Source organism: Danaus plexippus, chromosome 7 (genome assembly GCF_018135715.1).
Source record: "Danaus plexippus chromosome 7, MEX_DaPlex, whole genome shotgun sequence".
NCBI lineage: Eukaryota > Metazoa > Arthropoda > Insecta > Lepidoptera > Nymphalidae > Danaus > Danaus plexippus.
In genome coordinates, this window is record NC_083541.1 from 3,146,039 (window position 1) to 3,161,729 (window position 15,691).

Below are 15,691 nucleotides of genomic sequence, written 5' to 3' on the forward strand. Positions count from 1 at the left end.
GCCAACCCTAGTGTTTCTGACCATTTCTCGTTTATTCATTATTGAGCTCTTGTACACGCGCATTGCGCAGTATATTGCGATTATGTTTTTCGTTTGTCAAGATGGCCGTCTTATGTTGTGAAAAAAAAAATATTTTCGAACCTTTGACAACTTCAGTTTGATTGCGTTAATGAATGCTTGAATATATTTTTAAATAAAAAGCTTACATTTTATATTTTGAATATGGCTTGGTCTATGCCTACGGGTCAATGGAATTCCGGCATTTCCATGACGCCAGATATTAATATAGCTAGTATGGGATCATACACACCAGAACAGTGGGCGCTAATGCAACAACAGAACTGGCAGCAGTGGGCACAATGGCAACAACAGTATGCTCAATGGCAAAGCCAGTATGGTGACAAGGTACATAATTTTATACTATGATTCCCACAAAATCCGTATTGTTATGAATAATTTTTACACGATAACTGTTTTAGTATACTCAGCATATGCAAGCCCTTCATGCTATGAGCGGGATACCACCTCCAGCTCCTAATGCGGTTCCACCCCCAGCTCCACCTCCACCGGAAAAGCCTCCTCCACCACCACATGAAAACAACCAACCTCTGTACGGAAATACACCATCGCAAACACAGTCTGTGTCACACACGCCCCATCTTCCATACTCTAAAGTTGGTTATAATGTGGTTCCTAAAACAGGTAACAATTTTAATCAAACTTCCACAATAGATTCCATGTCCGATTTACCGACCTCTCAGGTTGTAAACACGGATGCGCTCATGAAGCTAGCTGAGGAGGAGCGTTTGTTTGATATACAATTTCAAAAATGGGAAGAGGAAATAAAAAAATGGAAAAATGAGAATGTTAACCACCCCGATAAAAGAGCTTATATGGAGTATGAGCAAAAGTTTGCCAGCTGTCGTGCACAATTGCTGGAGCGGCGTCAACAGATGAAGCTGAAAAGAGATAGTCTAATGGGTGTTAAAGCCACACAGACAGCAAACACTACAATTAACAGCGCAGGTAATATATCAACAAGTATTCCTCCACCTACACAAAATATTAACAAAACCAACTATAATACAAATGTGCAAAACTCTCAAACAAAAAATAATGTTACCCAGAATTACATAAACCAAAATCAATCTCAGTATGAGCCAATTGGTCATTTACACCAGACAAGTTTTAATAGGAGTAATAAAAAGCCAGAACATCAAGACAGGTATGAATATTATGGGGATATGAGCAATGATTACACTACTACAAGTGACACTTCTAATTTCTTACCCACAAATGATGCTTTTAACGGCATACCGGGATTAGACTTGGTACCAGATGGTGATAAATCTGTACAAAAACAATTAGATGTAATTGATATAACAGAAGACAGACAGAATCAGCAACGGCAACAAAATATTCAAGCACCTGACTATTCAAAAATATCTAAAGGGATTAACAACATTCTTGGGGATGAAAAGATTATGAACATACTTTCTATGATGAGCAGTCAGAATACTAGGAACGAAAGCAAAGTAGGTTCAGTTGGTTCTCACAGGCAAGAGGTGAATACTCAGTCTGGAAGCTTGCAATATAGTGGAAATAATAGCAGCTACCATGGAAATAATTACAATAATATGCAACCTCGGAACACGCCCTATCAACAGTCAAGTGAGAATTATACTAATCAAGCTTCAAGTTCTAGTTATACCGATCCTGATTACCAGCGATATGGGGGATCCTCTAACGAACAAAATGAAAATGTAAGAAGTAATGATATGGATAAAAACTATGAATACAACAGACTTGGGAATCAAAATATACAACAAACTAGGTCTAACATGCCAAGAGTTATGCAAAATTTACATTCAAAGCAAAGTGATTATCCGCAAGGGGATTTCGTAAGGAGGATGGATCTAGATGTAAAACAGATTCAGCCTTTAAAACCTAAATGGGTCGATGAACCTCTGTTCACACCCTCAATAATAGTTGAATATGAGCACAAACCATTAAGATTGAAAGGTAATTAAAGAAAGTGATTATATTTGTTCTGATTACCATTACCTATACACACAGACTATCATGTTATTATTTTAAGACATTTACCTCATTGAATATCAAGATATTGTGAATATAACAATCTTAGTCAATACACAAGCATTCCATATAATTTAGAAATATTATAGCATACATAATCGAAAATGCAATTAGCTTGATGGAAATTATTTAATTTAATAAGAACTTAAATCTCATGTCATCAAATGTCTTTAAGGACAGTATTTATTAAACATAGATCAATGCATATTTGAATAATAACTATTGTATTATATTTTATTTGTATTTATATTGTTAAAAAATATGTATATGTATATGTTTGTCATCCATATTGCCATGTATATATTAACGTTGATTGCTTTTCTCTGTGTAGATAAAAGATTAAAAATAAAATGACATACATTTTTATCTTTTTTTTATTACGTATTCTATGATAGATATGTGTTGGATATAAAATGAATTGTCGTTAATTGCAGCAACGCATGTCTTTACCGAAACAAAACACAAATATTACGATTTTTTTTGTTTTGTACTTTAATTTTATTTGGATTTTTATTTTCAGCTCGAGATTTTATTGAGCCCGTGCACATGTTTGAATACAATCACCAATCTAAAGATGGAGAAAGTTCGAATAAGAAAAACTTCGATAAAGAATTAGATGATTTATTTTCGAGGAAAAGAAGAGCAGACGATGACTGGAGTAGTTCAGACAAATTTTATTCCAGAGATTATGATCGGAGAGGTTTAAAGGATGATGCGAGAGATAGAAATCGACTGCGAGATGATCGTGACATGTATGATAGAAGAATTGATGACAGAAGACGTGATGACCGTGATAGATTTAGAAGAGAAGAGTATGATAGGAGAGATAGAATAGAACAAGAACGATCCAGAGATATAGGGAGGGGGCGTGATGATAGAGACAGAGATAGAGATATGGCTAGAGACATGGGTCGAGAGAGAGAGTTGGGAAGAGATAGAGATTACACTAGAGATAGAGATAAAGATTTCAATAGAGATAGGGATACAAGAGATAGAAGTAAAGAATATAGAAAAGATGAAAGAGATATAAGAAATCGTAGTCGAAGTCGTGATAAAGAAAATCGTAAAAGAGGACATAGCAGAGAAACGGAATGTTTTGATAATTATGGATTGAAAAAGAATAGAGATATAAAAGATGAAACGGTTCCAACGAATAAGCCGAAACATGTGGTGATGATAGATGACCTTCTAGAGCCTCCGGGGCGCACCATGAGACCGGACAAGATGGTTATAATACTCAGAGGTACTTATTATTTAATATATGTTATTTTACTTGGTATACTTTTGTTATATGATAGCTATTCTTATTTAAAATTTTTCTTTAGTCAGATGTTAAGATTATTCATATGAATTAGAGACTATATGCTTATAGGCTAATCAAAATTAACTACCTTAGTAGATGTTTACATAATAATAATAATATTTTCTATCTGTATAATAATTAAAGCAGTCACTTAAGATATAATTATATATGAACGCATTTTATAGGTCCACCGGGAAGTGGTAAATCTTATTTAGCTAAACTGATAAGAGATAAAGAAGCCGAGCACGGGGGCACGGCAAGAATAATGTCCATAGACGATTATTTCATGCAGGAAGGTGAAATTGAAGAAAAAGATCCCATTACGGGAAAAATTGTAAGACATTTATTAAGCAACTATAAGATAATAGTAACATTTTTATATCAAATAACGTCACATGATTTTACAGTATAATATTTAATGTTTAAGGTGAAGAAGCCGTCACTGAAATACGAATACGACGAGAGCTCCGAGGAATCATATATGACATCACTAAAGCGGGCGTTCAAAAGGAGTATCACGGATGGCTACTTTACATTCTTAATATATGACGCCGTGAACGATCAGTTGAAGTCCTATGCTGATATTTGGAATTTCTCAAGGCAGAATGGCTTCCAGGTATGTTTAGGAACAAATGTATTTGGGTATCGAGATTTTTGAGTTATGCTCTCACGTCACTCCTTCAGGTGTACATATGTACGATGGAAATGGATCCCCAAGCTTGCTTCAAGAGGAACATACACAATAGATCGTTGCAAGACATAGAAGCTATAGTTTCTAGTTTTTTCCCAACCCCAGCACATCACATACAGTTGGATCCGACGACCTTACTCCAGAGTGCGTCCATTCGGGAAGTACAAATGGAAGACGCCGATGACGTCACTATGGAGGAGGTGGAAAACCCTGAGGTGAGATATGGATTTGCAATGGGATTTGCAAAGCGGTTTGCATTGGGACTTGCAATAGTTTGCAATGGTTTGCACTGGTTTGCAATGGGATTTGCAGCCATTAAAGGACTCAATAATCTGATGTTGCATTGAGAATACTTCATATGTTAACTATTTTGTCATTTCCTCCCTGTTTGATGTTGTCAGGTTAGGGTTAATCAGTTTTATTTCAGCGTTTTAACTAAACTTTCAAAGTACTGTTCTGCCAGGTCGATAATAGTTTTACGTCGAAATGGGAAAAAATGGAAGACGCCGCCCAACTAGGTAGGTTTAATATGACTTTGGTTTATATATAATGTATCTTATATACTGGCACGTCAGCTGTTCTTAGAGGACTATTAGTTATTGAAAATTATTATATGTTCAGATATAATGCATATTATTTTATGATACACGATATATAGCTGTGTTTAATCGTATCTAGCATAACCCTGGCGTCACATGGGTGGCATATCGATAAAAATAACCTGCAAACAGTTTCAGAAAATTTCATACAGAATCGTTCAGTGGGTGTGATTACTAGACTTCAATCCATACAAACCATCATCTCCAACACATCTAATGGTGTACACAAATTGTTGCAGCTCGTCTCGACGGTACTAGTCGGCCGCTGCGCTCGTCCCAGCTCTCCATGGAAGACTACCTACAGTTAGACGACTGGAAACCGAATACGGCTAAACCGGGAAAGAAAACTGTGAGTTTTCATACTGTATTCATAATATTAGTGGCTGAATTAAAAGAATCGTTTCGACCGGTCCTATAAGAAGTTCACATTTCCCATTGGAAATGTCACCTGTTACCGTATACCGTACAGACGGCTCACGTGTGATACGGGACACATTCATTAATGCTCCATGTTGTGGGTAAGCTGTTACTGGACAATTTATTGAAATTGTGACGCGGTGATTGTTTTCTGATGCCCGTTGTAATGTGATAACTAATATTGACGTCACGTAACCTTATAGGCGGTAAGTTTGCTTTGGACTTTCATGATGTTGTCGTTGAAACAGGTACGTTGGGCTGATATTGAAGAGAGAAGACAGCAAGAGAAAATGCGAGCCATCGGTTTTGTCGTAGGTCAAACTGATTGGAATAGAATGACTGACCCCACTATGGGGTCTAGTGCGCTCACGCAAACTAAATATATCGAGCGAGTCAGGCGGCATTGAAGATTTTGATATTTCATGTGCACAGGTGTTCTATATATATTTTTATATATACAGGATGTTCATGAAAACTCCACTGAGCTTTAAAAGGAGAATTCGTTAGATTTAATCGTTATTTAAGATTTAGCAAGAAATAGTCTAGATAGCCTATTTATAGAATAAATGGTATATGAAATTTTAAACGATTTTTACACACATTGTGATGTCAAATATTTTTATGTAGGCTGAGTTTTGCGTGTTAAGAGCGTATTATATAATGTTTCATACTTTGATAGTTGAAATATAAAGCTATGGTTGCTGAGTTTAATATTAATAAAAGTTTATAACGAATAAGTTTATTTTAATTTGTTAGTCATTATTTAATAGATTTTGTGTTTTAAAAATAGAACGACATCCGTTTTTTTTTCTGTTATAATGGGGCGTGGGATGTGACATTTCATTATGTCGACTTATGGCTTGTATTATACTAAGTTATTTCTAAATATCCTTAAATTGTTAAGCAATGAGAGAATTATGAATTTACTAAGCAATAACAAAAAAAAAAGAGAATAAATAGTCTTTCATATATATTGTATTATTTTTTTTATATAACACATCACACAGCTTTTCTGAATTGTAAAAAAAAAACATGAAATGTATAAAGTCTCTTTATTTTTATGAAATAAAATAATTATACGGTTAAACAAACGCTCGTTTTATTTTGATGAAATTATTTTACGATGATTATAATAAAAAATGTACCACTAATAGTCCATCGGGTCGTAACCGTACGAGCTTCTGTTGATGTAATGTTTCTGGACGTTATATTTGGTTTTCTTCCACGCGTTATCTGACGTCGTTATTTTCGTATATTTATCTGTATCGTCGCCATTGTAATCGTAATTTTGATCGTTATTTGTTTTGTCGATTTTGTTTTTTTTTGCGATGTTACGTTCGCTTTCGCGTCCGCCCACCACCATGACTTGGGGTGTTCCCATCGCGTTCATGTGGTCCCTGAGACACTGTTGAAGGATGTGGAGGAAGAAGAGAAAGGCCAAGAGCGTTAAGGCTGACATAGCCGCGTTACTCTTGTGACTGCCGCTGTAATGACTGAATAAAACCAAAAAAATATTTAACATAAACTCAATTTCAAACTAATACGTGAAGTGAAATAAAAAAAAAATATCGACATTAACAGGATGGATGCTTTCAACTTTTTCTTCTATAAAATATATTTATATGTAAATTTTAAATGATTTTTACTTACTGTTTTGTCACCACGGGTACATGCGGTCCCGTGGCTGGTTCGTACGGGTAATACAACGCCTGATCGTGCGACATTCCCGGATATTCTGCGTATCTATATGTTTAAGTTTAAAGTGACGTATCGTTCCTTATTTATAAATATATTAACTCATAACCTACCTTTCGACCTGTTGCCTCGGTTCTATTTCCATTTGGGAGTAGATTTTTTCCAACGACATGTCCGCTCACGCTCAGTACAGGGAGTGTCAAGTTTTTACGACGAATCGCATCTTATGGTATAGTTTTTAATACGCTCTACTTGGTATGCTGTGTCTAATGTGTTTCTGGTACTAACTGTATCAGCAATTTAAACACATTATAACATAGTTTGCGTCTTATAAAAAAAAAATATATTGGGAAAAAGTAATTTATTTGAATAAAAGACGGTATTTATTGAAAGATTTTATTTCATAATCACAATCATACAAGGACGTCCTCATTCACTCCATCACAAAATATACATTTAATTACTAACTAACTGGTGATAAATTATTTTATATCACCCAAATTTACATCAGTCATCATAAAAACATTGGCGGAATCACAAAATAAATCCATTGCCAATTTGTTTATAACTATTTAAAAGGATGTTCAAATGATATTAACATTACTTGAGCATGTTCTAAATGTTTGTCGTGTTTTATAACCTTTGTTATTTACTTCTAATATAAGTTAAAATAAATAAATAATTTAAATAAATTACACCCTATCTCTACTCCTACACGTTGTGGGGGTGATCACTGTTACAAAGCAAAGTTGATGATAGGAATAACTGTTAAGTAACTTTAAAGAATGTCACTAGCTTTAGATTTGGAAAAAAAAAATGTGGAAGCAGATGGAAGCATAGAATTAACTGCTGTCATAGTAACAGCGGTCGTTGTGTTGTTTTTGGCGGTTTGTTTGTTATTTGTTTTTGTCAATCTATTTAAACCTCGTTGCACTCGAGATAAAGTTGGCGGCAGTCGATGCCTGACCTTCCGCGACGGCCGGCCTCGAAGAATTGGTTGAACGTTCCTCCGGATTGCCTCTCCATTACGAAGCTTGCGGCATAGCTACAGAAATAATCATATTTCAATTATCAAAATCCTGTATAAATATTATATTTAATTGCTTTATGAAGTACTTACGTTCCCAATTGACAGAAAACGCTCTTTGGACCGATATCTGCGGAACATTCGCTATTTGCGTCGCATATGTATTTTTGAAGGCATTTGTCGTCATTCGTTCCAAAGGATCTGACGTACGTCTTCAGCATTGCAATGCCAGCTATGGCTGCGTCACTTACAGAGTCCTTGCGGCCCATTGACCTAGCGGTCAATGAACGGTGAGAGAAGGATGTTTTAAGAGCGTCCAAGAGATTCACTACGATATTAATGAACTGAAAAGAAGAGAAATATCAATCAGTTGAAATGCAATATCTGGTTAATGAATACTTAATATATCTTAAAACATATGGTAGCTAAGAATATGCATTGAAATGGATTGCATTAGAATAGGTGTAACGTGAATGGAACTCTAATCAAGGGTAGGAAGGATAAGTCGCGTACCTCTCCAGCCTGCTTTGCCATGGAGGCTACTTGGTCGGGATCTTTTGCACCGAGCACCGTCGACAGAACCGCGGCCAATATACTCTGAAGCAAGCGAGAAGCGAAACCGTCTCCATAACCATACTTTACTATTTACAATCTCACTATGGACTACCTCACAGAAGATTATAACCAAAGGAGTAATGTTTGTTTTTGAGATCTTTTCTATGAGGTAATTTCAAGATCGGAAGGCTGTAGTTATTTTATAGGTAAAATCTAAATTGGTTTCTCTAATAAATACAGGTGAGGATAAAATTTTGTTGGTGCTTTACACTAATGGGTGTGTCCGACGAAAAAAAAATTAAGACTATAAATAATATGCGTATATCTACAGAAATAAATAATAATGTTAGTTGATCAGTATGGCATACTTATGTGTCTAGAAATTAAAATTTTATTTGTACAATAAATTTGTATACTTCCTTATTATAATTAATATTATATTGGACATGCTGAAAAAAATAATAATATCCATATTTGGTACCTGCATTGGGGAGGAACCGTTGTCAACTTTGTCTATGCCATCGTTTGAAGCGCCTCCTCCAAGGATGGCAGTCAGAATCTTGAAACCCATAGTGATGAGGTTAGCCCAAGGAGAGGTAGAGCCAGAATCGGTGTCTAAGTTGTCACTCTTGTTTGGGCCGGTCAATCCATTGCCACCAGGGTTGAAGATCATTTGCATTATCATACCTGAAGATTTTACTAACATCCATTTAAAATACGAAACTAACACAATGGCAGCTTTTGGATCTGCTTCGTGATAGTTAAAATGAAACAATAAAAAAGAATCTTACCTAGCATATTTGTCCATGAGAAACCGCCTTCGGAAATTGAATTATTTTGAATTTCATCCAAATCGTCGAGCGCTACTTTCTTCAATGCGTTAGGTTTTTCGGCAAATTTACGCTCTTGGGCTATTTGTTCCCGTTGTGGAACCGGCAATGTATTACTGTAATATTGTGGATTTTGTGTCCTTACATTACTCGTGGCCTGGAAGTAACAGATTTAATTGCATTAACTAAAATAACGTACTAAATTTTTACTCTTATTATTATTATTTTGATTAGTTCTTTATCTGTTAAGTTTCTTAATATATTGGAGACTTGGAGTAAATTTAATACCTCACGTCTTTAAGTCTCGACAAAAAAAAAATACTCTCATAAGGAAATGTTTTCATCCTGCTGGTAGCAATTGCTACTCCTGCTTCTTAGTGAGTCTAGCACTGTTTACTGTCGCTTTTAACTTTTACGGTTATTTTTTTATAGCTTTTAAAATTAACATAGTAATATTTACCTGTGAGATGAGCGGCGCATGTTGAGGATATGCGAGCGTGTGAAGAATAGCTGATGAACTAATAAGGGCCAAAAATGCCCACCCGGTTATTTTCTGATGCATGCTATAAAAAAAAATATTATTGGTTAAAGAAACGTTCTGAAAGAGTTAAGTACGAACTTAAAAGATAGAAATTTAAAATTAAAATAAATAAAATTTTAAAGGAGATTGTGCAATCTCTATGGACGTCGATTAGAAAGTGTTCTTATGAAGTGAATAATGATTCGCTCGGATTGATTGCCTGTGTTTGGTGATGGTAGAAAGTGGCCCCTCGGAGTCGGAGCTGAGTATTACGTGGATGTTGATTGTAGACTAATTAGAGGATGTCCATTAAAATAATTATCTGATCGGCGCCATTTGACAAAACGTTTAATTTTAAACGCCGTTTTAACTTTCTATTTATAGTTTACTGATGGCTAAAAAGCGTTGCCCAAGACACTGTATGATCAGTTATCCGGTATGGAAGTATGTTAGCGGTTCGACCGACAATCTCTAATGCAGGTGACCCGGTCTCTACTAACTGTAGTTCGGATGTCACCTCGCACCTGTCTTAATAAGGTGCTAGTTATATCAATTGAAGTTAATAATAACGGTTGAATATATGTACTAAAAGATCTACTCGGTAGTTGGTACGGCCCATAGAAAGTTAAATCACAGTGTTGCCATCTAAAGCAGTGGTGCTATCTAAAGCAGTTTCATATAATTACTTCTTGATTTTGTCTTACAATTTTACCATTAAATTTAGATATTTTCATATAATATTATTATTATTTTAGTTATTTACTTATATTTAATTGTTTTAAATGTTTTCTATACGATTTGAACGTAATTTATAAATCAATCCAACGAGTCTCACTGGTCATTAGCTTTAATACATGTACAGATTCTCTCTAGAGAAATTGTGTTCTGCCGATGCCAAGAATATACATTAATGTTTTATGTATGACTTAAAGTACCCAACTTCTATATGCACTATACAAAGGCATAATGTTTCTTACAAAACGTTAAATGAATAAAGAAAGGCGGAAATTATATGTGAACATTTTAATTAGCAGGTTCGCTTATGTTTTTTAGTTTGGAACCGGTTTAGTTGTATAAATTATTGTAGTTAAAATATCTAGTTAGTTTGGTTGGGTGGGTTGCTTGAGGGTTAATATAAAAAGTTGCATTTATTTAACTTGTATCAATAGATATATGTATATAACTATGTGTATACATGATTGTGGTAAAACGAATCGTCACCGTTCTTCTGACCTAGTAACCCTTGAGTTGCATGCTATCGAACTTAACGCGGGAAACCTCACTTTCGATTGTAGCGGATGCGGATAATATTCCATTTTAAACCGCATCATTAGATTCAACACCATAAAACTTGTAACGTTTTATTGTATATATTAAAGTGAATGTAATATTATGATAAGATTTATTTATCTTTATAATTTAACATTAGACGAGTAAAGTGTGAGTATCAAACATGGCAATAGGTGAAAGCAAACAAGCCGGTCCCGTTTGTTTTACTGTGCAAGGTTAATGTTTTTTCTTATTTCGGATGGAGGGATCAGACCTGATATTACAACGATAACTCGATCACAACTTTCATCGGATATTCAGCGTGGAAAAATAAAAGTAGTAAATTTCACTCGTATGACAGTTTTCATCGATGATTTCAATGCGATCGTTTGCTTGAATGTCTGAAATGTTAGAAATTATTTCACGCAAGATATGTACAGGTTTTATTATACCACGGCTTATGTAGCTGATATTGTACATATTTAAGTATATAGATATTTATTCGGCTTATATCGTAAACATCAGGGAATATCCGGCAATGAGTCAGTGCTTGTATTATTGGGAATTGAGTCGTTTTTCGCTTGCTATTGACCGGTCCGACGCGGGCGTGCTATCCGCTTTCTAAAACACCGCAGCGGTTGTGCGTGTCTCGTACGCGGATGTGAACATGAAACGATTATTCAACCGTGGATAAATATTATACTGTAAACATAGCTAACAGCTAATGTCAAAAAATATATATAGTAAAAGCTAAGCGTGACCTTTAGAATGTATATAATGTATATCGCATTTTGCGTACATCTAATGTATCTTAGTTGGTGCAAAATATGCAGTCGATTTGATTGATCCGTGCGCTTCGTTACGGTGTTTGCGAAGTGGATCAAACGGTACAAATGATCGAGATGCATATGCTGGTAAATGATCTCGGATCTTAAGTTAATATATATATTTATTTGTTGTCTAGGGATTTAATATTTTTAATTACGTTAAGTTAATTTGTTTATGAAATAATTAATTAATTAATTTTCATTTCAATTGTTTTCCTATCTACCAACTGTTTGTTGAAAAAACTAAATTAATGTATATGACACGGGTATTTACAGATAACTGTCTATGTTAATACTTAATACGCAAAAACAATCTGATCTCACACGATAAGTGGTAATTATTATAATGTCCATACAATCTTGTTGCTCAACGGCCGCCGGCTTGATTCCTCTAGAGTCGTCACAACTTTCACTTTAAACTTTTTTTTTGGATATGAAAGGAATGAATCAGAATGGTTTACGACCTGCGAGATGAAAACTTGTTTGGTAAATGTAAGCTGGTATTGTGGGCTTTCTAAAATTTTTTCATTCAAATTTTTTTTGTGATGGCATACATTTTCTGTTACGCCACATTATGATGTAGTGAAGTTTTAATGTACCTTTGAAATTATATACATACTTATTGCCTTCAATACAAATTACAATATGAGTATTTATTTAAGTGTTATATTGAAACAACGTGAAACTGTGTACAGCAAGTAGATGATAACACGCGAGTCGTGTATTGACCACACCGGTGGCAGCTTTCATTGCCACTTTCGACAGTCGGCGTACGTCTCGACACTTAATTAGCCGCTAAAAACTCGATAGACTTGTCTCATAAAACTGTTTATATAAATTATTTTATTCATTTTAATTTAATATTTGAATAGTAATTGATAGGTAATTGAGTTATTATGGATGTAATTTTTATGTCGATTTAATAGTGATGACCATTGCTTAGATGCAATTTCTTTCTACCAGATCGAGATTGTTACGATTCGCTCTATTTACAGATTAAACCAAAGGAAAAACCGTTTTCCCCCTATTCCATTAAACTTGTTTCTCGCGTGGATATGTTTTTATTTCAATGCGAAATTAACAAGTGATGTCCGTTATAAGTTTAATATAACTGTTAATGTATTCAAAGGAATATAATTTATTACCTTTTCAGGCTTTATGAAAGTACGTTTTCTTGATATTACTAATTTGATTCTTTTCATACAATTTTCTTCTGATATTGAACAAACGGTTACATTGAAAACGTAATGAAAATTTATTTAGCATAAAGTTTCGTGTATGTAAAATAATATTTCGTTTGATGGTAACATATATTTTCACAATTTAGAAAGTGAATGTTTTCGTTGACACGGTCGAGGTGTGTCCAAAAGATGTCATCTTTTTACGCGTTCCTTAATTTAATCATACTTTATTTTATATGGTTTTCTTGAAAGTTAATATGAAATTTTAATTCGTTTGTAGTATCGACACGCTGTTATTAGTTTGATAGGCGAAGCTCACGTGTAAATCAAATATATATGACATGTTTATTGTTAAAATGATCGAAGGGCGTATTTAATCCATCACTCGTATGTGTGTATTACAAAATCGTGATTGTAAGTTTAAAATATGCATACAAATTAATTTTGTGTCAATTCATGATAGTATCTTGATTTTACGTTGTAGAAATTAGATCAAATTTCTATGGGAATAAAATGTATTTCGATTGAAATTTAATTCAGTAATCTTTAAATTATATTTTCAATAACTTAAATGCTTATAGTTATGTTTAATATTAAAGCAATGTTGAGTTAAAATAAGCTTAACAGTGAAAAAATTTAATTGTGAAATTATATATTATATTAAAAAAAAAACTTAAAATTCTAAGAATTTAAAAATATTACATAAAGATATACATATAAAAATAATTATTTATCTTTTTATGTGATCTTAACGTAAATACAATTTAATTATTTTTAATAAAACAACAAGCAAATTTTATACGGTCGATGATTTGCGTTTGCTTAAATATTTTAACTTTCTCCATAGAACCTAACGAGACGTCAAGGTACTTTCACAATTAATAAAGGTGTTCACAATAATAAACAAAAAATTTATCGTTTTACCACAAATATTAATTATATATTTTTTTGTATCACACCCAAAAAAAAAAAAACAAAAATCACATGTGAAACACCTTAAATAAATTGTAATCAGCCACTTCACGGGACAATGTAGTCCTGTAAATTCTTCACGGTTTTTCACGTTATCACTCACTGTGAACCTTAAACATAAATCTTACCTTGTATGTTTGTTTCACTGTTACACTCAACACTTATATATCTTGCGAGCTAATCACCGGTGAAAGTCCGTGCTGCTTGTGCGAGGTTTTGACTTGCAATGAGTGTTGCGCCTTGAACTTCACATATATATAGCATGACCTACATAGTATAGCAGCTAACTGTGCTAGCCTGTCCGTCTGTACGTCCGACGCATCCCGTTGTTTGTACAACCCTGTGATCCTTGTCAAGGACATCAATGAAACCTGTTCTGGGTCCATGAATCTAACTGTATTACTTTAAGTATACAGCGTGGACAATCGATTGGTTCTAACCTATTTTTTTGGCTTTTGTTGCAGGTATATCGTAATGGTACAAGGATTTGTGTGGTAAGATTTTTGAAGGATCCGAGAATGTTTTGTGTTGGTAATGTATTACATTTCATTATATATTTTTAGGTAATATCTATACTTAAGCGAAATCTAAGAAATTTCATATCAGCGTACTCTTAAACTTGACAGGAGATTATTTTATTAGTACATAATATATCACTATATAAATTGAATATATACATATGTATGATAATATCAATGTAACAAAAAACATATATTCTATGAATGGCAATCACTATTAAGCGAGCAGTTTTTTATTGATAAACTAATAAAATGAGATTACAATAACAATAGCCGCGCATTAGATTTCATAATATAGTCATTTGTTATGGTTCACAGGTGCTAGATGAAAAGCTGTTTTCTCAGGGACATCATCCAACGATGCTCAGGTAAAAAACATTTGTCACACGACTATGGTAAATTTGCTAAAAAAAATTTTGTGGTCTATTTTATTAGGACTTTTTTTCGTCTTTTATAGCGTTTATTTTGAGAGTTCTACACCCTCCCTTATCACACGAATGGTATATAGAGTATAAGATACCTCGATAGAAAGCGAACCGCTTATTTTAATATCCCTAATTTCGTAAATAGTTTTCATTGGATAGGTAATAAACTTTTCCTTTTAAATGACTACATAATCATTTACGAAATAAACTTATCGCCTTTTCGATAATTAAATTTTGCTATACTTAACTATAATTCTCTTTTAGTAGAAAAATATAATAATGATCTTATCCAGTGGTGACAAATTAGTAATAAAAAAATATTTTATTTCTATCACCAAAACAAATTCGTCACGAGGTAAGTACGCACTTTGAAATAAATGGTATTTTTAGTTATTTTTTTTGGTTTTAATTCGTTTTTATAAATAAAAATGCATTAAATAAATATCTATTTCATAAAAATATACAACACTTTTATTTAATGACGACTACCCTGTTCTTTTCCCTAAACATGTTTATAATTCAACCCAGTAATATTCTTCAAATTACCAAAATGTTCAATTAAGGAACTTAATTTCTTTACCGGTCCTATTTTAAAATTAATGCTATTATAAGAATTTTATTCGTTTCACAAATCCAATCTAATTATAAAAATATAAACGTGTATACCTAGTGTATAATTAAAGTTGTATGGCTATAAATTACAATCAATATTCAAAATTTTTATTTCAAGAACAATTTCAATGCATAGCGTGCATTAAATTTATA

The 15,691-nt window shown here is 33.5% G+C and overlaps 3 protein-coding genes across 9 annotated transcripts; 1 reads left to right on the forward strand and 2 right to left on the reverse strand.

The window, feature by feature from the left end:
* Positions 1–40: 40 nt before the first annotated feature.
* Positions 41–15,385, forward strand: LOC116770513 (YLP motif-containing protein 1). Of its 4 annotated transcripts, none has more exons than XM_061520791.1 (9): positions 41–405; positions 480–2,022; positions 2,618–3,340; positions 3,586–3,734; positions 3,828–4,016; positions 4,085–4,306; positions 4,555–4,609; positions 4,930–5,039; positions 14,448–15,385. In XM_061520791.1, exons 1-9 carry the CDS (start codon positions 223–225, stop codon positions 14,544–14,546), a joined length of 3,273 nt encoding a protein of 1,090 aa, XP_061376775.1. In that variant the 5' UTR covers positions 41–222; the 3' UTR covers positions 14,547–15,385. The 4 variants fall into 4 exon arrangements, with proteins under 4 accessions (XP_061376775.1, XP_032517901.2, XP_032517903.2 ...); XM_032662010.2 differs by lacking the exon at positions 14,448–15,385 and adding an exon at positions 5,356–6,198 and having other exon boundaries at positions 42–405; XM_032662012.2 differs by lacking the exon at positions 4,555–4,609 and having other exon boundaries at positions 42–405.
* Positions 6,146–7,045, reverse strand: LOC116770893 (uncharacterized). The gene is made up of 3 exons (XM_032662531.2): positions 6,916–7,045; positions 6,758–6,850; positions 6,146–6,600 (listed from the first exon to the last, which is right to left on the reverse strand). Exons 1-3 carry the CDS (start codon positions 6,972–6,974, stop codon positions 6,255–6,257), a joined length of 498 nt encoding a protein of 165 aa, XP_032518422.1. The 5' UTR covers positions 6,975–7,045; the 3' UTR covers positions 6,146–6,254.
* Positions 7,185–14,245, reverse strand: LOC116770515 (uncharacterized). Of its 4 annotated transcripts, none has more exons than XM_032662014.2 (7): positions 14,112–14,245; positions 9,675–9,777; positions 9,176–9,371; positions 8,866–9,071; positions 8,343–8,426; positions 7,923–8,173; positions 7,185–7,847 (listed from the first exon to the last, which is right to left on the reverse strand). In XM_032662014.2, exons 2-7 carry the CDS (start codon positions 9,774–9,776, stop codon positions 7,721–7,723), a joined length of 966 nt encoding a protein of 321 aa, XP_032517905.1. In that variant the 5' UTR covers position 9,777; positions 14,112–14,245; the 3' UTR covers positions 7,185–7,720. The 4 variants fall into 4 exon arrangements, with proteins under 4 accessions (XP_032517905.1, XP_032517904.1, XP_032517908.1 ...); XM_032662013.2 differs by having other exon boundaries at positions 8,866–9,083; XM_032662017.2 differs by lacking the exon at positions 8,343–8,426.
* Positions 15,386–15,691: the final 306 nt, after the last annotated feature.

Bases quoted from the DNA above. Each gene is read 5' to 3' on its own strand.
- LOC116770893 (XM_032662531.2), bottom strand. From the start codon at position 6,974: ATGTCGTTGGAAAAAATCTACTCCCAAATGGAAATAGAACCGAGGCAA. The intron at 6,851-6,915 runs GTAGGTTATGAG...TTAAACATATAG, and splicing joins CCGAGGCAACAGGTCGAAAG to ATACGCAGAATATCCGGGAA. The intron at 6,601-6,757 runs GTAAGTAAAAAT...GGTTTTATTCAG, and splicing joins GTACCCGTGGTGACAAAACA to TCATTACAGCGGCAGTCACA.
- LOC116770515 (XM_032662013.2), bottom strand. From the start codon at position 9,776: ATGCATCAGAAAATAACCGGGTGGGCATTTTTGGCCCTTATTAGTTCA. The intron at 9,084-9,175 runs GTAAGATTCTTT...AATGGATGTTAG, and splicing joins CTCATGGACAAATATGCTAG to TAAAATCTTCAGGTATGATA. The intron at 7,848-7,922 runs GTAAGTACTTCA...TTATTTCTGTAG, and splicing joins GTTTTCTGTCAATTGGGAAC to CTATGCCGCAAGCTTCGTAA.
- LOC116770513 (XM_032662010.2), top strand. From the start codon at position 223: ATGGCTTGGTCTATGCCTACGGGTCAATGGAATTCCGGCATTTCCATG. The intron at 406-479 runs GTACATAATTTT...TAACTGTTTTAG, and splicing joins AAAGCCAGTATGGTGACAAG to TATACTCAGCATATGCAAGC. The intron at 3,341-3,585 runs GTACTTATTATT...CGCATTTTATAG, and splicing joins GATGGTTATAATACTCAGAG to GTCCACCGGGAAGTGGTAAA.